The sequence below is a fragment of the Oncorhynchus tshawytscha genome, linkage group LG08 (genome assembly GCF_018296145.1).
Source record: "Oncorhynchus tshawytscha isolate Ot180627B linkage group LG08, Otsh_v2.0, whole genome shotgun sequence".
Taxonomy (NCBI): Eukaryota; Metazoa; Chordata; class Actinopteri; order Salmoniformes; family Salmonidae; genus Oncorhynchus; species Oncorhynchus tshawytscha.
The window spans coordinates 13,619,064-13,642,475 of record NC_056436.1 but is presented as its reverse complement, the minus strand read 5'-3'; the positions used below and the strand labels follow the sequence as shown (position 1 = coordinate 13,642,475).

At 43.9% G+C, this 23,412-nt stretch overlaps 1 protein-coding gene across 2 annotated transcripts; it reads right to left on the bottom strand.

Moving 5' to 3' along the window:
• Positions 1-578: 578 nt before the first annotated feature.
• On the bottom strand, positions 579-5,674 carry LOC112256895 (mRNA decay activator protein ZFP36L1). Of its 2 annotated transcripts, XR_006083864.1 has the most exons (3): positions 5,475-5,674; positions 1,739-3,939; positions 579-1,677 (listed from the first exon to the last, which is right to left on the bottom strand). XR_006083864.1 is itself a non-coding variant. In XM_024430453.2 (2 exons), exons 1-2 carry the CDS (start codon positions 5,526-5,528, stop codon positions 2,791-2,793), a joined length of 1,203 nt encoding a protein of 400 aa, XP_024286221.1. In that variant the 5' UTR covers positions 5,529-5,674; the 3' UTR covers positions 579-2,790. The 2 variants fall into 2 exon arrangements, 1 of the variants encoding a protein (XP_024286221.1); XM_024430453.2 differs by having other exon boundaries at positions 579-3,939.
• Positions 5,675-23,412: the final 17,738 nt, after the last annotated feature.

The window sequence follows — 23,412 nt, the reverse complement described above, 5'->3', positions numbered from 1 at the left end:
AGTGTGTTAACTGCCTGTTCAGGGGCAGAACGACAGATTTGTACCTTGTCAGCTCGGGGGTTTGAACTCACAACCTTCCGGTTACTAGTCCAACGCTCTAACCACTAGGCTACCCTGGATCACCCTGATCCAATACCACTAACAGGTCTATCTAGTCCAATCATAAGGCTGCACCCTCTTGTCCACCAATCATCTGCTGGCTCAATGCAACACCCTCCGCCCGACATAACAGGGTCTCTTTCTATGCCACGTAATGTTAAATTCAATAAACTTGACTGTTTTCACCCATTTAAAATGGTATTTAGTAAATAATAGGCCGTCTGTGCTTGTTAAGGTAAATCAGTGTCAGCATCCTCACCAAAAGTTGATTGTCTAGATTATGGAACATGTTGCAACAGGAATTTCTTTGTTAAGTTGCAGTTTTCCCTTCAACAAATAGTCTGACATTGTATCAAAGTCTAACTTTGTAAATATGTAATGCTTGACTAGGCCTGACCGAGAAGACAGCCACGCCTCAAGAAACCCTCCAGTCACGTCTCAGTTCACTAGCGGGTGGATGAATACAAAAAAATAAAACATTGTTTCAAAAATACAGGGTTTATTGGTTTTAACTGCAATCAATAGTTACAAAAAGAAATCAGTTTTATATCAACTCAGAGAAATGACTAGTGAAAAACCATGGCTGGAAAAATACATTCAACAGTTTGACTTTCAGTTAACTTTCTTTTACTTTCAGTAATCCTGTTTAACCTCATTCAAAACTTCAAGGAAACATGGAACAAGGAATTTAAAAACAATTTCACCATCATCTTCCATCGTTTAATAGAGAAGGCCTTAGTTAGCTACCTGGAATGTATTCAAAAAGTAGGCACTTTAACAGCTGGGGCCACAAGTTCAAAAAAACAAGACAACCTCTCCTCAACCCATTTGGTCACAGCTTTTGCTTGTAATAAGAGAGTGTTTTTCCTCTAAATCCCTGGTTACTTGTATTACATTAACTGAGACCGTCACAACTTTAAACCCAGAAATTCACACACTGAATCGGGATGTCCAAGTGAACATGGTGATACTCATCACGTGTTACACCTCTTAGTTTTAGATACACGAGTCATATTTATGAAATAATCCTGTTTGGTCAACATATGGTACCACGTTGGCCTAATCTCAAAGAATACAACTGCAAAAGGTAATAACATTAAAGTACTGTTACCATTCAGAGAAAACAGAAAAACGCGAGGACAGGACAGCTCCGGAATGAGAAGGTGACAATCATGTTTGATAGGATTGCAGTCCAATAACAGGGAGAACAGAGAACAAACAAAAAGTAAACAAATAAATAAAGCAACTTTTTTTCTGTATTTTTGTTTTAAATTAAGTTTCATTTTGACAACGTGTAGTTGCAAACAAAAGTCATTGTAATACAATATATTAAACTGTGAAAAAAGAAATTGACAAAAATGTCTTCACAATCTTTAGATTAATACCGAAGATCATAATTTAACATAAAGAAAATATATTCTATTGTTCATTATCCAGATAAATACAAAAACAAAATTAACAAAAAAATGCATATGATCACCAATAAATATGTTTCGATAAGTTAAATATGCAGTGATAAGCAAAAACTGTTTGGAAAGTTTTCAAACAAATAATCATAACAATAAAAATAATCAAAACCTAGAGAAAGAAGCAGAGAGATGTCATAACATCAGACTACTCCTCAAAGAATAATCAAAACCTAGAGAAAGAAGCAGAGAGATGTCATAACATCAGACTACTCCTCAAAGAATAATCAAAACCTAGAGAAAGAAGCAGAGAGATGTCATAACATCAGACTACTCCTCAAAGAATAATCAAAACCTAGAGAAAGAAGCAGAGAGATGTCATAACATCAGACTACTCCTCAAAGAATAATCAAAACCTAGAGAAAGAAGCAGAGAGATGTCATAACATCAGACTACTCCTCAAAGAATAATCAAAACCTAGAGAAAGAAGCAGAGAGATGTCATAACATCAGACTACTCCTCAAAGAATAATCAAAACCTAGAGAAAGAAGCAGAGAGATGTCATAACATCAGACTACTCCTCAAAGAATAATCAAAACCTAGAGAAAGAAGCAGAGAGATGTCATAACATCAGACTACTCCTCAAAGCCAGATTCTGATTCTAAGGGGAAGAGGAAAACTAGGATAGCTTAGAGATCCCATCTCACGTTGCAGGAAGTATAGAAGAACTGCACCATGGGAATGCTGGAATTCCCCTCTGCCTGCGGAACGGCACAGAGGGCGGTGGGGTGGAGAGGGAGGGACAAAAATAATAACACAGTCTTAAAGGTTTAATAACCAGTTAGACAATAAAAGACATCCCTCATCCTCCCTTTCCAGAAACACAACTGTCAGTGACCAACAACAGGATGGGGTGGTTTGTGGTGCAATGATACACTTGCACTGCTACACGTTCAAGAACAAAATCACAGGTGGCACCTGGCAAAACAAAAGTCTAACATTCTCATTGTTCATTCGTTTCCTCTCGCGTTTTGACTGAAGACATGGTAGGGTCTGTGGAGGGAGGGGAGTTAGGATGCGGGTAACAGCAAGGGAGACATTTCTGGGGTGATTTGAAAACAAGTCACTGTATCCTTATTCTTACAGGAACTAAATGTATATTGATTTGTGGAGGAGAGGGGTCAGGGGATGGTTGTCGAGGCACAGGGGAGTGCCATTTCCCATTCATTATATCTTTGTCCTTTTTTCAAGGTCAGCGTGGATAAGATCATTAAATAGCTGCCGTCTAGTCGTCAGAGATGGAGAGGCGGCTGAAGATTGGGAGGCGTCTGTTGGCATCCAGGCTGGGGGATTCTGACCCACTGAGACTGCCCCCCGAGCTGCTCTGGTACCCCTCCTGGTCCGACAGAGAGTCCTGGGGCGGGCTGGACGGAGATGCAAACATCTGGGTGGGGGACTCCGACATGGGCCTGAAGAAGTAGGGGGTGTTGTTCTGGGACGGGGGAGCAGGAGCTTTGGGATCAGTCCCCACGGGGCCTCCGGATCCAAGGCTGGGGCCGAACAGATTGGCCAGCTCCTGACTGGAGTACGTGAAGAGGTTGGAGCTCGGCCACTCAGGCATCTCGTCCGGGGAGAACATAGGTGGAGGGGTGACGGAGGTTGGGCTGTCCCCTCCTCTCAGGCCCCCAGAGCTGGGGAACCCTGCAAAGCTGTAGCTGTGCTGCAGACGAGGACGCTCCAACTTATTGGAAGAGAGAGGCGAGTAGGAGGAGCAGGATGAGGGCGAGGGAGGGGGTCCACGGCGCTCCTCTGCATTGTGGATAAAGTGACAGCGAGGACCATAGGGGCAGAACCCGATTGTGTGGAAGGTACGACACAGCTCGGTTTTGTATTTAGGGTGGCGGCTGAGAGAACGCAGCTCGTGGAAGCCATGGGCGAACTGACACTTGTCGCCGTACTTACAGGCTCCGTTCTCCTCAAACGGCCGGCACAGCTCCGTCTTGTAGCGACTGGAGTTGACCTGGCTCTGCTGCTGGCTCTGGGCTCCTAGGCTGGTAGGACTAGCAGGCCCCAGGCACTGGTGTAGGAGCCGCTCACCCGTCTCGGAGAAAGAACGGTCCCTCATGCGATTCTCCTTGCTGCTGCTACCACTTCCAATAAAGCCCGAGGTGATGGAGCAGGAGGAGTGGTCTATGGTCTTCAGGCTGTTAAGGAACTGGTTCTGGTTGAACTTGGAGCTGGGGTCATGGTTGGGGAGGGTGACAGAGTGGCGTCTCTTGTAGACTGACAGCCCGCAGCCCAGCGAGGGGGTCCCCACAGCCTTCCTGTCCAGCAGGGCTCCGGTGGGGTTGGTGATAGACATGGGGATGTTGGTGGATATCGGATGATGGGGGGCGCTCAGTAAGTTGTTGTTGTAATTCAGCATCTTGTCGTTCTGGAAAATTACACATTTGAAATATTAAGTCTACATTCAATACAAAATAATAAGTAGTTTAATAATTCACGTTAGTCAATAAAGCAATTTTATCGGACAAAAATATGATAGTGGACACTGAAATGAATTTGATTTCATAAAGGGAGGGAAAACATCTACAAGAAATCCCTGAATGACTACTGTTAACGTTCGTTTTGCTTTAAAACCTCTGGTGATGCAGGCCAATAGAACAGAACTGACAGACGTTTCACACCACTTCGATACAAAGTGATTTTCGTAACCGGTTAAGAGGGCAGTTTTGCTAACCATAACCTCCGTCTCCTAACCTGCTACGTTAATTATCCTAAACGGATACGGAAAAGTAACTTCGGTATCGAAGTGGCGTAAAGTGTTACCCTCGAACAGAACAGCTGGTTTGGCAAGTTGCCCTACAAAGGAATGTGCGTGTGGGCGCTGCGTGTCTGGTCTGGTTACAAAGCTGCTGAAATGAATATACGAAATGAAAATGTAGTTTGAGGGCACTCAACGGGAAGGCGTAACGTTAGTAGGCTAGTAACGACGTTCTCGTAAAATAAAATGTAGATGTTGATGGCTGGGTAATTGATGAAAGATTAAAAAGCGTGTGTTGCCTCTTACACAAGGTTAATTAGTATAACGTTAACTTTATGTATACCTTTTACGCGCAAAGACCAACTAAATATATTTAACTTCAAACTGAAAGTTCAGAAGTTGCTAAAAACAAATCAGAATATTTCAATTAAATACAGTAGCTGTCTACAACAATCAATGCATTTAATTCATACAATATATCTAGATATATTGAAGGGCTAAGAAAAAAAATATATAAGTGGCAACTAGTACGTTTCAATAAAATTGATCAAATTACTGCACATCTGAAGTGAATCAGCATCATTAGCTATCGGTTTCAAAATGTTAACTAGCTAACGTTAGTTTCAGGAACGAGCCTTACTGAACGAATGCAACATCATGGCAAATAAGACATGTGATTCATATAACTAGTTAGCTAACGATTCTAGCATTTAACTTATCCAATGTATCCAACTGCACAATTAAATACGTTTCAATCAGAGCCAACTGTTGCCATTGAATTAGATAACCACGAGTGTTTGCAATTCATTAACACTTGACTACTGTAGTGCAAAAGTAGCAGCAGACTAGCAATTTATCCATTAACAGAGTCGGACTCACTCTTAATTAATGGATATTAACAATCAAACAAGGAAACGAACAATAGTCAACCAAGTAAAAATCACAACACGAGACAGCATGCACGTCATGGAACTCACTTTCGGGCAAGTTTCCATAACTAGGCAGTTTGCAGGATAAACTTCTAGTTATGATCATATCAAACCAATGTTACTGCATCACTTTTATAATATTAATCACAACAAAAGCGTACACATGTCAAATGAACCAACCGCAAACTAGCTTCGTGAAATGTCGAATACCACTACTGACGTGCCTCTAATAACGTTGGCTAGCCTAGAAACAAAGCGAGTAGATAACTTCTGTACCTTGTTCATTACTTCGCTGAAGTCGTAGAAAGGCGAAACCACTGCGGTGGTCATCTTGGCTGCGTAGAAAATACAATCTAAAAGTAGTAAAAATAATATATTTATTTTATTTTATTGAAGTTACAGACTACGGTGAGTTCTGATTTGTAACCTTATTTTTCCCTAACTAATAGATCACCACCTCTGCACTGCACCAGCCCAGTACGTTTGCTTTATAATCGCGTGCAGGAGGAGCTTGTCGTGACGGGGCGTTTCTTAGATCGACGCTTTTTTTGAGGGGACACGAAACTTACACCAGAACTTTGCAAACATTCTCGCAGGGCACATTAACAATGTTGCATTGATTTTGCATGGCTGAGGCACCCAACCGTAAATAGGATCTACCCTAAAGAAACACAAAGAACAAGGTTAATAGAGCATAGCATTATTTTATACACGTTTTAAAAACAAACTGTAATGCATTATTCTTTTCACTCATGTATTTCAGTCAGCAGAATGACGAAAACAATTCAAAGTATGGGAATCACCCAGGTTGGCACAACGCCAACTAAACAGAGTACTATGCCAAAATGCAGATTTGCACTTCCAGAAACACTCGTGACTGATCCAATGTAAGTGTTAGTCATCAGCCTAAACCCTTCAGTGCATCAGGTAGCCTTCGTCTGGCAACGGTAGGCTTGGCTTACTGACTATTGTTTTTTCAAAGGTACAGGTTTTCCAAACAAGTCATGTAGTAAACCTAGCAGCCTACTTTCCCCATGTTTTTAAATCATAATAAACCACGTACATGTCCTTGCTTATAGGCCTACTTTATTGCAATTTGTGGGTGACGCAACTTTACAGACTTAGGCAGACAGTCTTGAATTGTTTATGCTCCCTCTCTCTTGCTCTCTCTCTCTCCCTACATAGTACCCTCAGGCTCCCTTCTGCTCTCTCTCTCTCTCTCTCTCTCTCTCTCTCTCTCTCTCACACACACACACACACACACACTGTCATTAATTGACTCTTAATTGTAGGCTTTCACTGTGAGGGGACTTTCCAATTCTGTTCATGCAGTTTAACCCTTACCTACCTTGCTCAACAATACACCCACACACACTTTTTTCTTCACATTTAACAGCACACATGTAAATCAGCCTGCAGCCTTGGCTCAGTTTACAATGAAATCCTCCTCTTTTACTTGAAATGCACTGACTGCTTGCTCCCAGATGATTGAACAGGACATTTAATTGGAGGTTGTAGCATGGGGAAACATACGCACTGTTCTAACTTCTATTCAGTGCAGATTTAGTGTTTAAGATATTTATTTGCACCATAGATGTAGGCTACATATACACTATATATACAAAAGTATGTGGACACCCCTTCAAATTAGTGAATTTGTCTTTTTCAGCCACACTCGTTGGCCGGGGACTTTAATGCAGGGAAACTTAAATCAGTTTGACCTAATTTCTATCAGTGTGTTAATTGTGAAACCAGAGGGGGGAAAAAATTCTAGACCACCTTTTCTCCACACACGGAGCTCTCCTTCGCCCCCCATTTGGTAAATATGACCATAATTCTATCCTCCTGATTCCTGCTTACAAGCAAAAACTCAAACAGGAAGCACCAGTGACTCAGTCAGTAAGAAAGTGGTCAGATGAAGCAGATGCTAAGCTATAGGACTGTTTTGCTAGCATAGACTGGAATATGTTTCTGGATTCTTCCGATGGCATTGAGGAGTACACCACATCAGTCATTGGCTTTATCAATAAGTGCATTGAGGACGTCGTCCCCACAGTGACGGTACGTACATACCCCAACCAGAAGCCATGGATTATAGGCAACATTCATTCTGAGCTAAAGGGTAGAGCTGCCGCTTTCAAGGAGCGTGACTCTAACCCGGGAGCTTATAAGAAATCCCGCTATGCCCTCCGATGAACCATCAAACAGGCAAGCGACAAAGGAGATGATTGTGGACTACAGGAAAAGGAAGACAGAGCACAGCCCCATTCTCATCGATGGGGCTGTAGTGGAGCAGGTTGAGAGCTTCAAGTTCCTTGGCGCCCACCTCACCAACAAACTAACACGGTCCAAGCACACCAAGACAGTCATGTAGAGGACACAAAACCTATTCCCACTCAGGAGACTGAAAAGATTCGGTATGGGTCCTCAGATCCTCAAAAGGTCTTACAGCTGCACCACCGAGAGCATCCTGACGGGTTGCATCACTGCCTGGTATGGCAAATGTTCGGCCTCCGACCACAAGGCACTACAGAGGGTAGTGCATACGGCCCAGTATATCACCAGGGCCAAGCTTCCTGCCATCCAGGAACACTATACCAGGCAGTGTCAGAAGAAGTCCCTAAAAATTGACAAAGACTCCAGTCACCCTCGTCATAGACTGTTCTCTCTGCTACCGCATGGCAAGCGATACCAGAGCGCCAAGTCTAGGTCCAAGAGGCTTCTTAAAAGTTTCTGCCCCCAGGCCTTAAGACTCCTGAACAGCCACCTGGACTATTTGCATCACCCCCCCACCACCTTCTACGCTGCTGCTACTCTCTGTTATTATCTATGTATACTCACTTTAATATCTCTACCTACATGTACATGTTATCTCAATTACCTCGACACCGGTGCCCCCGCACATTGGTTCTGTACCGGTACCCCCTGTATATAGCCCTGCTATTGTTATTTACTGCTGCTCTTTAATTATTTGTTCTTCCTATCTCTTACTTTTCAATATTGTACTTAAAAAAAAGAAGTATTTTCTTAAAACTGTGTTGTTGGTTAAGGGCTTGTAAGTTAACATTTCACTGCAATGTCAACATATGTTGTATTCGACACGTGACAAATAATATTTGATTTGATTTGACAGGTGTATAAATCGCCTGCCCTTACTACCGAGTTCCAAACTGCCTCTGGAAGCAACGTCACCACAGGAACTGTTCGTCGGGAGCTTCATTAAATGGGTTTCCATGGCTGAGCAGCCACACACAAGCCTAAGATCACCATGCGCAATGCCAAACGTTGGCTGGAGTAGTGTAAAGCTTGCCACCATTGGACTGGAGAAGTGGAAATGCGCTCTCTGGAGTGATGAATCACGCTTCACCATCTGGCAATCCAACGGATGAATCTGGGTTTGGCGGATGCCAGGAGAACGCTAAATGCCCCATTGCATAGTGCCAACTGTAAAGATTGGTCGAGGAGGAATAATGGTCTTGGGCTGTTTCTCGTGGTTCTGGCTAGGCCACTTAGTTCCAGTGAAGGAAAATCTTAACTCTACAGCATACAATGACATTCTAGACGATTCTGTGCTTACAACTTTGTGGCAACATTTTGGGGAAGGCCCTTTCCTGTTTCAGCATGACAGTGCATGTACAAAGCGAGGTCCATACAGAAATAGTTTGTCCAGATCGGTGTGGAAGAACTTTACTGGCCTGCACCGAGCCCTGACCTCAACCACATCGAACACCTTTGGGATGAATTGGAACGCCGATTGCGAGCCAAGCCTAAACGCCCAACATCAGTGCCCGACCTCACTAATGCTTGTGGCTGAATGAAAGCAAGTCCCTGCAGCAATGTTCCAACATCTAGTGGAAAGCCTTCCCAGAAGAGTGGAGGCTGGGACCAAGTCCATATTAATACCCATGATTTTGGGATGAGATGTAGCGTATGTTGTAGGGCTTCATCAGTGGGAGTAGGCTACAATATTGTCACCTCGGCAAGCAGTGACCATAGGAATTGTCAAGACAGCACAAACAGATTTGTAATCAGGCTAATAATATCTAGTAATATTGTAATCTTCTCTCCTTGTTACATCATGTTATTTACAGATAGGTAGGTTATGGGCCTATAACCTGATACCACAGTGATCTCACCTAGTCCAGACACATAACAGGCAGACACAATGAAGATTGGTGTATGTAATAATAACTAGGCAATGTGTAACCTTATATACAGAGGAGGAGGGGATGGGGAGGTGGGGTGGGGAGGAGGAGGGGATGGGGAGGAGGGGATGGGGAGGAAGGGGTGGTGAAGGAAGGGGATGGGGAGGAGGGGATGGGGAGGAAGGGGTGGGGAGGAGGAGGGGATGGGGAGGAGGGGATGGGGAGGAAGGGGTGGGGAGGAGGAGGGGATGGGGAGGAGGGGGATGGGGAGGAGGGGGATGGGGAGGGGGGATGCGGAGGAAGGGGTGGGGTGGAAGGGAGGAGGAGGGGATGGGGAGGAGGGGATGCAGAGGAAGGGGTGGGGTGGAAGGGAGGAGGAGGGGATGGGAGGAGGGGATGGGGAGGAAGGGGATGGGGAAGAGGGGAGGAGGAGATGGGGAAGAGGGGAGGAGGGGATGGGGAGGAGGGGATGGGGAGGAGGGGATGGGGCGGAAGGGGTGGGGGGGAAGGGAGGAGGAGGGGATGGGGAGGAGGGGATGCGGAGGAAGGGGTGGGGAGGAGGGGATGCGGAGGAAGGGGTGGGGCGGAAGGGAGGAGGAGGGGATGGGGAGGAGGGGATGGGGAGGAAGGGGATGGGGAAGAGGGGAGGAGGAGATGGGGAAGAGGGGAGGAGGGGATGGGGAGGAAGGGGTGGGGAGGAGGGGATGGGAGGAGGGGATGGGGAGGAGGGGATGGGGAGGAAGGGGTGGGGAGGAGGGGATGAGGAAGGGGATGGGGAAGAGGGGAGGAGGAAGGGGATGGGGAAGAGGGGAGGAGGAGATGGGGAGGAGGGGATGGGGAGGAAGGGAGGAGGATGAGAGGAGAATGGGATGGGGAGGAGGAGGAAGGGAGGAGGGGATGGGGAGGAGGAGGGGAGGAGGATGAGAGGAGGATGGGATGGGGGAGGAGGATGATGAGAGGAGGAAGGGATGGGGAGGAAGGGAGGATGGGATGGGGAGGAGGAGGAAGGGAGGAGGGGATGGGGAGGAGTTGCTTTGGCAATGTTAACATATGTTTCCCAAGCCAATAAAACCCTTAAATTGAATTGAATTGATTTATAGAGGACGTTTATACTATACAGCACTGCCCTGAGGGGAAAGGGGGAGGAGGGAGGATAGGAGTGGAGAGGGCAAACACTTTCACCCCACTTTCCTTTCCTGCTTTCCCTTCTCTCCCTTTCTCTTCCCTTTACCCAGCAGCCATGCAACAGAGGGGGGCGGTGGGGGCTCAGATCTGTTGACGCTTGTTTTCAATTGAATTATTCAATTTGACTTGAGAGATCTGGAGACAAAACATTAACAGACTAAGAGTTCTCTCAGGGACTGGGAGTGGAGGCTCAGGCTGAGGAGGAACTGCAGTTATTTTGGAAATGTAGTGCAGAAGAGGAGTGTGTGTGTGTGTGTGTGTGTGTGTGCGTGCGTGCGTGCGTGCGTGTGTTTTACAAGGACTGTAAGGCGTTATCTCATCTCCTTACCCCCTGGAGTGGTTTTAGCCTACAGACAAACAGGCAGGATGGAATGACAGACAGAGCTGAGGTAAATCACATCTGTCTGCAGTTCGAAGAGCCTCCCTTCCAGTGTCCCTGATAGATCTGTGGATCTGATCCATTGTCTCCTGAGGAAGAAGCCTGCGAGTCTGTGTGTAAGGGCTACACTAGATTGTATACTGTATGTGACTTTCTTCCTGGTCATAGGATAAGACACCTGTTTCCTCCCACCACCACAAAGTACCAGTCTGTTCAGTCAGAGGATATCAGATAAGCCCCGGCCCATACACAACCCATACAGCCAACCAGTCGGTACTGGTTTGAAGGCTCACACCAGACCCACAGGCAAGTAAAACAGATCCTCTCTCTCAGTCACTGTTCTACACACACACACACACACACACACACACACACACACACACACACACACACACACACACACACACACACACACACCCTTACACCTTTAACACTCACCACATACGCTACCAGCATTGAGTGTACAAAACATTAGGAACACCTGCTATTTCAACTCCCTTTAAGAGTGTGCTCCTAATCTCAGCTCGTTACCTGTATAAAAGACACCTGGGAGCCAGAAATCTTTCTGATTGAGAGGGGGTCAAATACTTATTTCCCTCATTAAAATGCAAATCAATTTATAACATTTTTGACATGCGTTTATCTGGATTTTTTTGTTGTTATTCTGTCTCTAATTGTTCAAATACACCTACCATTAAAATTATAGACTGATCATTTCTTTGTCAGTGGGAAAACGTACAAAATCAGCAGGGGATCAAATACTTTTTCCCCTCACTGTATAGCCATGTTATATTCTACTACTTGTATATATCCATGTTATATTCTACTCCCTATATATATCCATGTTATATTCTACTCCCTATATATATCCATGTTATATTCTACTCCCTACTGTATATATAGCCATGTTATATTATACTCCCTATATATAGCCATGTTATATTCTACTCCCTATATATAGCCATGTTATATTATACTCCCTATATATATCCATGTTATATTCTACTCCCTACTGTATATATAGCCATGTTATATTCTACTCCCTACTGTATATATAGCCATGTTATATTCTACTCCCTACTGTATATATAGCCATGTTATATTCTACTCCCTACTGTATATATAGCCATGTTATATTCTACTCCCTATATAAAGCGATCTGATATCCTACTCCCTATATAAAGCGATGTGATATCCTACTCCCTATATATAGCCATGTTATATTCTACTCCCTATATATATCCATGTTATATTCTACTCCCTATATATAGCCATGTTATATTATACTCCCTATATATATCCATGTTATATTCTACTCCCTACTGTATATATAGCCATGTTATATTCTACTCCCTATATATAGCCATGTTATATTCTACTCCCTATATATATCCATGTTATATTCTACTCCCTACTGTATATATAGCCATGTTATATTCTACTCCCTACTGTATATATAGCCATGTTATATTCTACTCCCTACTGTATATATAGCCATGTTATATTCTACTCCCTACTGTATATATAGCCATGTTATATTCTAATCTCTACTGTATATATAGCCATGTTATATTCTACTCCCTACTGTATATATAGCCATGTTATATTCTACTCCCTATATAAAGCGATCTGATATCCTACTCCCTATATAAAGCGATGTGATATCCTACTCCCTATATATAGCCATGTTATTTTCTACTCCCTATATAAAGCGATCTGATATCCTACTCCCTATATATAGCGATGTGATATTCTACTCCCTATATATAGCCATGTTATTTTTACTCATTATTTGTATTCATTATTCACTGTGTATTCATTCCGACTAACCGGTGCCCACGACCTTTGACTCTGTATCGGTACCACCTGTATACAGCCTTTCTATTGTTATGTTATTTCTTCTCTTATATTATTGGTTTCTTTTATCTCTTACTTTTTTTTGTTTTTTTCTTAAAAGTGCATTGTGGGTGTAACGGAATTCCTCTTCTTCAGAGGAGTAGAAGCAAGGATCAGACCAATGTGCAGCGTGGTAAGTGTCCATAATGATATATTTAATAAATCAACAGAACACTGAACAAAATAACAAACAAACAACCGAAAACAGTCCCATATGGTGAAAACACTAACACAGGATACAACCACCCACAAAACATAATAGAAAACAGGCTGCCTAAATATGGCTCCCAATCAGAGACAACGACTGACACCTGCCTCTGATTGAGAACCATACTAGGCCAAACACATAGAAATATAACAACAGAACAAAACAACATAGAATGCCCACCCCAACTCACGCCCTGACCAACTAAAATAAAGACATTCAAAAGGAACTAAGGTCAGAACGTGACAGTTGGTCTACTACACCTGTTGTATTCAGTGCATGTGGCTACTAACATTTGATTTGATTTGATCTTTACCTCTGCATTTTTGGAAAAGGGCCAGTAATTAAGCATTTCACTGTTAGTCTACACCAGTTGTCTATGAAGGATGTGACAAATTCAATATGATTTGATTTGATTTGACATTGCCACAAGCTAGAAACAGAGCTGGTATTTTCCTCCTCTGTTGGAGTTGTCATGTGGCGGCAGGTTTCTGTTTGCAGTGTCATTCTGACTTCATCCTCCTTGATCCCTTCATCACACCCTCCATCCTCCCATTTCCTCCTCCCTTTCCCCAGTAAGGCCAAGGTTGTCTTCCTTTGCTGTGAATGCTGAAGGACCTTGCGTCAGTCCTATTAGAGAACAAGAGGGAGTTGAACTACCCAGCCTTTCCAGCCCACAGCTGACTGTTGTGTTATGTATTGTTATCACCCTCTTGTTTGTTGGAATCATCTCGTTGCTAGGGAGGATAGGGAGGGTGGAGGCCTCAGGTCTCTGATAATGTTTAACTGGTATGAAGAAAAATAATAATGTCAATGGAGAAGCATGTCAATGTTTGATTGCAGTTCCCTGTTGCATCCTGTAGAGGGCGTGTTCTATCTCTCTCTCTCTCTCTCTCTCTCTCTCTGTATGTAAACATTATTAAAGTGACTAGTGTTCCATTATTAAAGTGGCCAGTGATTGGCCAGTGAAGTCTATGTATATAGGGCAGCAGCCTTTAAGGTGCAGGGTTGCATAGCCGGGTGGTAGCTGGTTAGGGATGGCTATTTAACAGTCTGATGGCCTTGAGATAGAAGTTGTTTTTCAATCTCTCGGTCCCAGCTTTAATGTACCTGTACTGACCTTGCCTTCTGGATGATAGCGGGGTGACCAGGCTGTGGCTCGGGGGGTTGTTGTCCTTGATGATCTTTTTGGCCTTCTTGTGACATTGGGTGCTGTAGGTGTCCTGGAGGGCAGGCAGTGTGATGCGTTGGGCAGACTGTACCACACTCTGGAGAGCCCTGCGGTTGCGGGTGGTGATACAGCCCGACAAGATGATCTCAATTGTGCATCTGTAAAAGTTTGTGAGGGTCTTAGGGGCCAAGCCAAATTTTTTCAGCCTCTTGAGGCTGTCAGTGATGTGTAAGCAGAGAAACCTGAACATGTCCTTCTCCACTGTGGTCCCGTCGATGTGGATAGGTGGGGTGCTCCCTTTGCTGTTTCCTGAAGTCCACAATCAGCTCCTTCGTTTTTGTTGACGTTGAGAGAGAGGTTATTTTCCTGGCACCACTCTGCCAGGCCCCTCACCTCCTCCTCATCTTTGCTGGTAATCAGGCCTACTACTGTTGTGTCGTCTGCAAACTTAAAAAGAGAAGAAGAAATTAATTGTTCATTAAAGAGCAACCACAGCATTGTAAACGGTGCACCACCAGCTGCTCTTACTGTTGTTGTTCCCATTAAGCACCCCTTGCTAAATGACCATCTACTACACACACATGTACCCCCCCCCTACACACACAGACACTCACTATGTTATGTGTTTCAGTGGCAGAGGAAGGGTAGAGCAGCATTGTGTATGTTAATCCAATGATCATCCTGACAACCCTAACACAACACAGCTCATCCATGTCTGCTGGGAAACACACACTATGAACATGATTCTCAATGTGTATTCAAAGCTAATTATAGCAGAGACAGGGTTGTGAAATCTCTGTCTATTCAAAGCAATGTCATAGCAGAGACTACGTTGTGAAATCTCTGTCTATTCAAAGCAATGTTATAGCAGAGACAGGGTTGTGAAATCTCTGTCTATTCAAAGCAATGTTATAGCAGAGACAGTGTTGTGAAATCTCTGTCTATTCAAAGCAATGTCATAGCAGAGACAGGGTTGTGAAATCTCTGTCTATTCAAAGCAATGTTATAGCAGAGACTACGTTGTGAAATCTCTGTCTATTCAAAGCAACGTTATAGCAGAGACAGGATTGTGAAATCTCTGTCTATTCAAAGCAACGTTATAGCAGAGACTACATTGTGAAATCTCTGTCTATTCAAAGCAACATTATAGCAGAGACAGGGTTGTGAAATCTCAAAGATAGAGAAGATGGAAAACTAGTGATGAGTCATTGCTAAAGAAGAGGGGGAAGATGGCCAGTGAATAGAATAGAAGAAAATAAAGGAGAACTTAGGAGGGCAAGCAGAGATGAATGTTTAGTGCAGAAAGAAAAGAGATGTTGAAGATATTTAAATATAGTTATTGCTGACTCCCTGGTCTCCTGAGGCCTGTTCCAACATTCTAACAGGAAGTTGAAAGGCCAGTTTCCTCCCCTGACTTCCTGACCCATGATGCTCCCTGTCTGCCCAGCAGGCTCATGGGAGGAAGGGAGAGGGAGCACACACTGGTCCTTCACAACCTCCACACAGACGCCAGCCTGGCCGGAGGTCAAAACTATCAATGCACAATCACAGGTCAAATCTATCAAGCTACACGCCATGATGGCACTACCAGAGACAGATACGAAACATACCATGCAGTGAAACTTAGTCAGTCACATTCACAAAGAAGTGTAGATTGTCATATGGTCACATGGGACATAGATAGCCATCTCTCGATGGCTTCTATGCTGCCTTCAGACCCTCTAGGCAAGGAATTGTCCCTGGTGAGAAGTTGTCCCTTGACGGGACAGACCTGACCTGTAGACCTGACCCTGGTCCAGGTGTCATGGGCAGACTGTGGCACGCTGAAACCAGATCTTCACCCTCTTCACCCTGTTCTTAATTTCTCCTCGCTCAGCACCGGAAAATCAATGAGCTTTGTGAGCTAGGCTGGGCTGGTGGGTTGATGCTGGAACAGTAGAAGGCATTCTCTGTCTCCCCTAAATCCTGCTCTAAGTCCATCTGTCTCCATTCCGGGTCATTCCCAGAGCCCACAATCTCTCCTGTGTGGTCACTCATGGACTAGAGATACTAGAGTTACACAGCCCATGTGTCCGGCGCTGCACTGGACAATATACAAGGCCATATAATAGATCCAGTCTACTTTTTACTCACACTTAGCCAATCACGTTGAACCACTCCACACAAGAAGTTCCCTCAACAGAAAATAAATTGAATTGAATTTAACTCAATGCCCCCCCCACACACACACTCTATTGATACTCAGATGCTGTTATAACTGATGAGCACGTAATTTATCTTGACAGTTTTATTTTTGGAAAGGGTTTGCCAGTCATTTATGAGAGCTTGTAAACTGCCATTTGATAGAGTGTACAATTTTACAGACCTGTATTTGATTAGAAGATTTGCTGTCTTTGTGGAGTGAGTTTGATTGTCTGTTCTTCCTAAGGGAATAAAGGGGAGAAGAGGCAGAGGAGAGAGATTAGGGTTAGGATTAGGGTTAGGGTTAGGATTAGGAATAGGATTAGGGTTAGGGTTCCTAAGAGAATAAAGGGGAGAAGAGGCAGAGGATAGAGGGATGGGACGCAGTATTATTTTTATCGAATCTCAGTTGACTCAAGACATGGAGTTGTAAGAGAGATCACATCATCTGTTGATGCCTGACAATTTGTTTGGTTCTTTTGGTGGTTCAATCCATCCATATGCTGTATCTTTGACTGCTCTCCATCCAGGTGCCTGTCTGTCTGCACACTCTTCCCCTGGAATAATTGTAGTCATCCTCTAACTCCATGTTTGTTCCATGTTGTGTCATATGGAGAGATGTTGTGTTATATGGAGAGATGTTGTGTTATATGGAGAGATGTTGTGTTATGTGGAGAGATGTTGTGTTATATGGAGAGATGTTGTGTTATATGGAGAGATGTTGTGTTATATATGGATATGGAGATGTTATGGAGAGATTATATGGAGAGATGTTGTGTTATATGGAGAGATGTTGTGTTATATGGAGAGATGTTGTTTATATGGAGAGATGTTGTGTTATATGGAGAGATGTTGTGTTATATGGAGAGATGTTGTGTTATATGGAGAGATGTTATATGTTTATATGGAGAGATGTTGTGTTATATGGAGAGATGTTGTGTTATATGGAGAGATGTTGTGTTATATGGATATGGAGATGTTGTGTTGTATAGAGAGATGTTGTGTTATATGGAGAGATGTTGTGGAGTTGTTGTGTTATATGGAGAGATGTTGTGTTATATGGAGAGCTGTTGTGTTATATGGAGAGATGTTGTGTTATATAGAGAGATGTTGTGTTATATGAGAGATGTTGTGTTATGTGGAGAGATGTTGTGTTATGTGGAGAGATGTTGTGTTATATGGAGAGATGTTGTGTTATATGTTGTGATGTGGAGATGTTGTGTTATGTGGAGAGATGTTGTGTTATGTGGAGAGATGTTGTGTTATATAGAGAGATGTTGTGTTATGTGGAGAGATGTTGTGTTATGTGGAGAGATGTTGTTATGTGGAGAGATTTGTGTTATATGGAGAGATGTTGGAGAGATGTTGTGGAGATGTTGTGTTATATGGAGAGATGTTGTGTTATATGGAGAGATGTTGTGTTATATGGAGAGATGTTGTGTTATATGGAGAGATGTTGTGGAGATGTTGTGTTATATGGAGAGACATTGTTTTATGTGGAGAGATGTTGTGTTATATGGAGAGATGTTGTGTTTTATGGAGAGATGTTGTGTTATATGGAGAGATGTTGTGTTATATGGAGAGATGTTGTGTTGTATAGAGAGATGTTGTGTTATATGGAGAGATGTTGTGGAGATGTTGTGTTATATGGAGAGATGTTGTGTTATATGGAGAGATGTTGTGTTATATAGAGAGATGTTGTGTTATATGGAGAGATGTTGTGTTATGTGGAGAGATGTTGTGTTATATGGAGAGATGTTGTGTTATATAGAGAGATGTTGTGTTATGTGGAGAGATGTTGTGTTATGTGGGAGATGTTGTGTTATGTGGAGATGATTGTTTATGTGGAGTGTTATGTGGAGAGATGTTGTGTTATGTGGAGTTGTTATATGAGAGATGTTGTGTTATATGGAGAGATGTTGTGTTATATGGAGAGATGTTGTGTTATATGGAGAGATGTTGTGGAGATGTTGTGTTATATGGAGAGACATTGTTTTATGTGGAGAGATGTTGTGTTATATGGAGAGATGTTGTGTTTTATGGAGAGATGTTGTGTTATATGGAGAGATGTTGTGTTATATGGAGAGATGTTGTGTTGTATAGAGAGATGTTGTGTTATATGGAGAGATGTTGTGGAGATGTTGTGTTATATGGAGAGATGTTGTGTTATATGGAGAGCTGTTGTGTTATATGGAGAGATGTTGTGTTATATAGAGAGATGTTGTGTTATATGGAGAGATGTTGTGTTATGTGGAGAGATGTTGTGTTATATGGAGAGATGTTGTGTTATATAGAGAGATGTTGTGTTATGTGGAGAGATGTTGTGTTATGTGGAGAGATGTTGTGTTATGTGGAGAGATGTTGTGTTATATGGAGAGATGTTGTGTTATATGGAGAGATGTTGTGTTATATGGAGAGATGTTGTGTTATATGGAGAGATGTTGTGTTATATGGAGAGATGTTGTGTTATATGGAGAGATGTTGTGTTATATGGAGAGCTGTTGTGTTATATGGAGAGATGTTGTGTTATATGGAGAGATGTTGTGTTATATGGAGAGATGTTGTGTTATATGGAGAGACGTTGTGTTATATGGAGAGATGTTGTGTTATATGGAGAGATGTTGTGTTATATGGAGAGATGTTGTGTTTTATGGAGAGATATCACAAAGTTCTATACAGAGGTGCTATAAGACTGCATTGGACCTGAGTCTCTTTAGCACCAGGCTAGGAGTGGTTAGGGTAAGTTAGGTTTAGGCATGTTAGTAAGTGGTTAGGGTAAGTTAGGTTTAGGCATGTTAGTGAGTGGTTAGGGTAAGTTAGGTTTAGGCATGTTAGTGAGTGGTTAGGGTAAGTTAGGTTTAGGCATGTTAGTGAGTGGTTAGGGTAAGTTAGGTTTAGGCATGTTAGTGAGTGGTTAGGGTAAGTTAGGTTTAGGCATGTTAGTAAGTGGTTAGGGTAAGTTAGGTTTAGCCATGCTAGTGAGTGGCTAGGGTAAGTGGTAGGGTAAGTTAGGTTTAGCCATGCTAGTGAGTGGTTAGGGTAAGTGGTAGTGTAAGGGTAGGTTTAGCCATGCTAGTCAGTGGTTAGGGTAAGTGGTAGGATAAGGGTAGGTTTAGCCATGCTAGTCAGTGGTTAGGGTAAGTGGTACGGTAGTTAGGTTTAGCCATGCTAGTGAGTGGTTAGGGTAAGTGGTAGGATAAGAGTAGGTTTAGCCATGCTAGTGAGTGGTTAGGGTCAGTGGTAGGATAAGGGTAGGTTTAGCCATGCTAGTGAGTGGTTAGGGTAAATGGTAGGGTAAGTTAGGTTTGCCATGCTGGTGAGTGGTTCGGGAAAGTCTATTTCTGTAGGTATGTATGTATGTATGTATGCATACCACCCTGCATACCACTGCTGGCTCTTTTAAACCGGATAATAGAGGATTGTGGTCATAAATCAATCAAATTTATTTTATAAAACCTTTTTTACATCAGCAGTTGTCACAAAATACTATACAGAAACCCACTTTAAAATCCCAAAGAGCAATTTATGCAGGATGTAGAAGCACAGTGGCTAGGAAAAACTCCCTAGAAAGGCAGGAACCTTGGAAGAAACCTAGAGAGGAACCAGGCTCCGAGGGGTAGCCAGTCCTCTTCCAGCTGTGCCGGTTGGAGATTATAAGAGTACATGGCCATTAAGGCCAGATCATTTTAAAGATATTCAACGTTCATAGATGACCAGCTGGGTCAAATAATTACCACTGTGGTTGTAGAGGGTACAACAGGTCAGCACCTCAGGAGTAAATGTCAGTTGGATTTTCATAACCGAGTACTAAATGTCAGTAACTTTTCATAACCAAGGTCGAGACAGCAGGTCCGGGAGAGAGCGAGAGAGAGCGAGAGAGAGCGGGAGAGAGAGGGAGAGAGCGAGAGAGAGCGGGAGAGAGCGCAGAGAGACAGAGAGAGAGAGAGAGAGAGAGAGAGAGAGAGAGAGAGAGAGTAGCCAAAGAACCGAGTAGTCAAAGGTCGAGACAGCAGGTCCGGGAGAGAGTGAGAGAGACCAGGGGAGAGCGGGAGAGAGCGGGAGAGAGCGGGAGAGAGCGAGAGCGAGAGAGAGCGAGAGAGGGAGAGAGAGAGAGAGAGAGAGAGAGGAGAGAGCGAGAGAGAGCGGGAGAGAGCGGGAGAGAGCAAGAGAGAGAGGGAGAGAGCGGGAGAGAGAGAGAGAGACCAGGAGAGAGCGGGAGAGAGCGGGAGAGAGCGAGAGAGAGAGAAAGAGTGAGAGAGAGTGAGAGAGAGCGGGAGAGAGAGGGAGAGAGCAGGAGAGAGAGAGAGAGAGTGAGAGACCAGGAGAGAGCGGGAGAGAGCGGGAGAGAGCCAGAGAGAGCGGGAGAGAGCGGGAGAGAGCGAGAGAGAGAGGGAGAGAGCGGGAGAGAGAGGGAGAGAGCGGGAGAGAGAGAGAGCGGGAGAGAGCGGGAGAGAGAGAGAGCGGGAGAGAGCGAGAGAGAGCGGGAGAGAGAGAGAGAGAGAGAGCGAGAGAGAGAGAGAGAGAGAGAGAGAGCGAGAGAGAGCGGGAGAGAGAGAGAGAGAGAGAGAGGGAGAGAGAGAGAGAGAGCAAGAGAGAGCAGGAGAGAGAGAGAGAGAGAGAGAGAGAGAGACAGAGAGAGAGCGGAGAGAGAGAGAGAAAGAGAGAGAGCAGAGAGAGAGCGGGAGAGAGTGAGAGAGAGAGCAAGAGAGAGCGGGAGAGAGCGAGGAGAGAGCGGAGAGAGAGAGAGAGAGAGAGAGAGCGGGAGAGAGCGAGAGAGAGCGGGAGAGAGAGAGAGAGCGGGAGAGAGAGAGAGAGCGAGAGAGAGAGAGAGGGAGAGAGAGGGAGAGAGCGAGAGAGAGAGCGGGAGAGAGCGGGAGAGAGCGAGAGAGAGCGGGAGAAAGAGGGAGAGAGCGGGAGAGAGAGAGAGAGACTCTACACTTGAATCAGTCATAGAGCCCATTGCCCTTTATCGTTGTGAGGTCTGGGGTCCGCTCACCAACCAAGACTTCACAAAATGGGACAAACAAAATGGGATTCACAAACCTTCCATAACAAAGCCATCACCTACAGAGAGATGAACCTGGAGAAGAGTCCCCTAAGCAAGCTGGTCCTGGGGCTCTGTTCACAAACACAAACACACACTACAGAGCCCCAGGACAGCAGCACAATTAGACCCAACCAAATCATGAGAAAACAAAAAGATAACTACTTAACACATTGGAAAGAATTAACAAAAAAACAGAGCAAACTAGAATGCTATTTGGCCCTACACAGAGAGTACACAGCGGCAGAATACCTGACCACTGTGACTGACCCAAAATTAAGGAAAGCCTTGACTATGTACAGACTCAGTGAGCATAGCCTTGCTATTGAGAAAGGCCCGGGTAGGCAGACATGGCTCTCAAGAGAAGACAGGCTATGTGCTCACTGCCCACAAAATGAGGTGGAAACTGAGCTGCACTTCCTAACCTCCTGCCCAATGTATGACCATATTAGAGAGACATATTTCCCTCAGATTACACAGATTCACAAAGAATTCGAAAACAAATCCAATTTTGAAAAACTCCCATATCTACTGGGTGAAATTCCACAGTGTGCCATCACAGCAGCAAGATTTGTGACCTGTTGCCACGAGAAAAGGGCAACCAGTGAAGAACAAACACCATTGTAAATACACCCATATTTATGCTTATTTATTTTATCTTGTGTCCTTTAACCATTTGTACATTGTTAAAACACTGTATATATATATAATATGACATTTGTAATGTCTTTACTGTTTTGAAACTTCTGTATGTGTAATGTTTACTGTTAATTTTTGCTGTTTTTCACTTTATATATTCACTTTGTATGTTGTCTACCTCACTTGCTTTGGCAATGTTAACACATGTTTCCCATGCCAATAAAGCCCTTGAATTGAATTGAATTGAATTGAGAGAGAGAGAGAGAGAGAGAGAGAGAGAGAGAGAGAGGGGAGAGAGAGAGAGAGAGAGCGGGAGAGAGTGGGAGAGAGCGGGAGAGAGCGAGAGAGAGGGAGAGAGAGAGAGAGAGAGAGAGAGAGATAGAGAGACGAAACAGCAGGTCCGGTAGAACGTCCGATGAAACAGATAGTCCTAAGGCTCCTATAGAGAAAGAGAGAGAAAGAGCCAGAGAGAGGCTGTGGAGAATTAGAGGGAGCATGCCTAAGATTACACAGTTCACTCGATGGGACCGACAGACCTGTGGCCCCCCGGCACATAGGCTGTTGCAGCATATATAGTGGGGACTGAGACGGTGGTCGGGGGACACTGTGGCCCCGTCCAAAGTTACTTGTGACTCCAGTGCCTTGCCGTTCATAGGACTCACTGTAGAGATGAGTCTTCAGTTAAGACTTAAAGGTTGAGACCGAGTCTGTGTCTCTCACATGGATCAGCAGACCATTTCATAGAAGAGGAGCTCTAGAAACAGATAAGGAGGTCTGCGTCTTGTGACTGTAGCGTATGTGTAGGTATGTACATCAGGACCAAATTAGAAAGATAAATACTACACCAAACATCTTTGATGTAAAATTGCACGACTCCACAAAAATGTCAAAATAATGACAGATTTCTTTAGTTATCTTATATTAAATTCATTCTGATTATTTTGAGGAAGTGTATTCTGGCTCTAGATGGACAAACAGTGCTATTGCCGCTTTTTCCCTTATTTTTCAAACAGAGGTCTTTTAAGGGAGTATGAGGCACACTTGTTCGGTTCGTCTAGCTAGACGCCAGCCAAACCGAAGCATGCGGAAGGCTTAAGGTGTCTCGGCTTCCGTAGGTGGAAGGTTATTTGTCAGACAGTCTTTGAGAATCCTCAACAGCAGATGAAAAGTCTTTGCCTTGTTTATCTAACCGTCTGATCATCTCACAGTGAACTGTTGAGCCTTCCCCCAGGAGTCGTTCTGTTCTTGTGAAACATATTGACTCTGCCTATGTCCCAAATGGCACCCTATTCCCTAATAAAGTAGTCAAAAGTAGTGCACTATATAGTGTATAGGGTGTGAATTGGAACAGAACCTCTGTTTAATAGAG

Coding starts and splice junctions, on each gene's coding strand:
- LOC112256895 (XM_024430453.2), bottom strand. CDS start 5,528: ATGACCACCGCAGTGGTTTCGCCTTTCTACGACTTCAGCGAAGTAATG. Junction 3,940..5,474: donor TCAGCGAAGTAATGAACAAG/GTACAGAAGTTA, acceptor GTAATTTTCCAG/AACGACAAGATGCTGAATTA.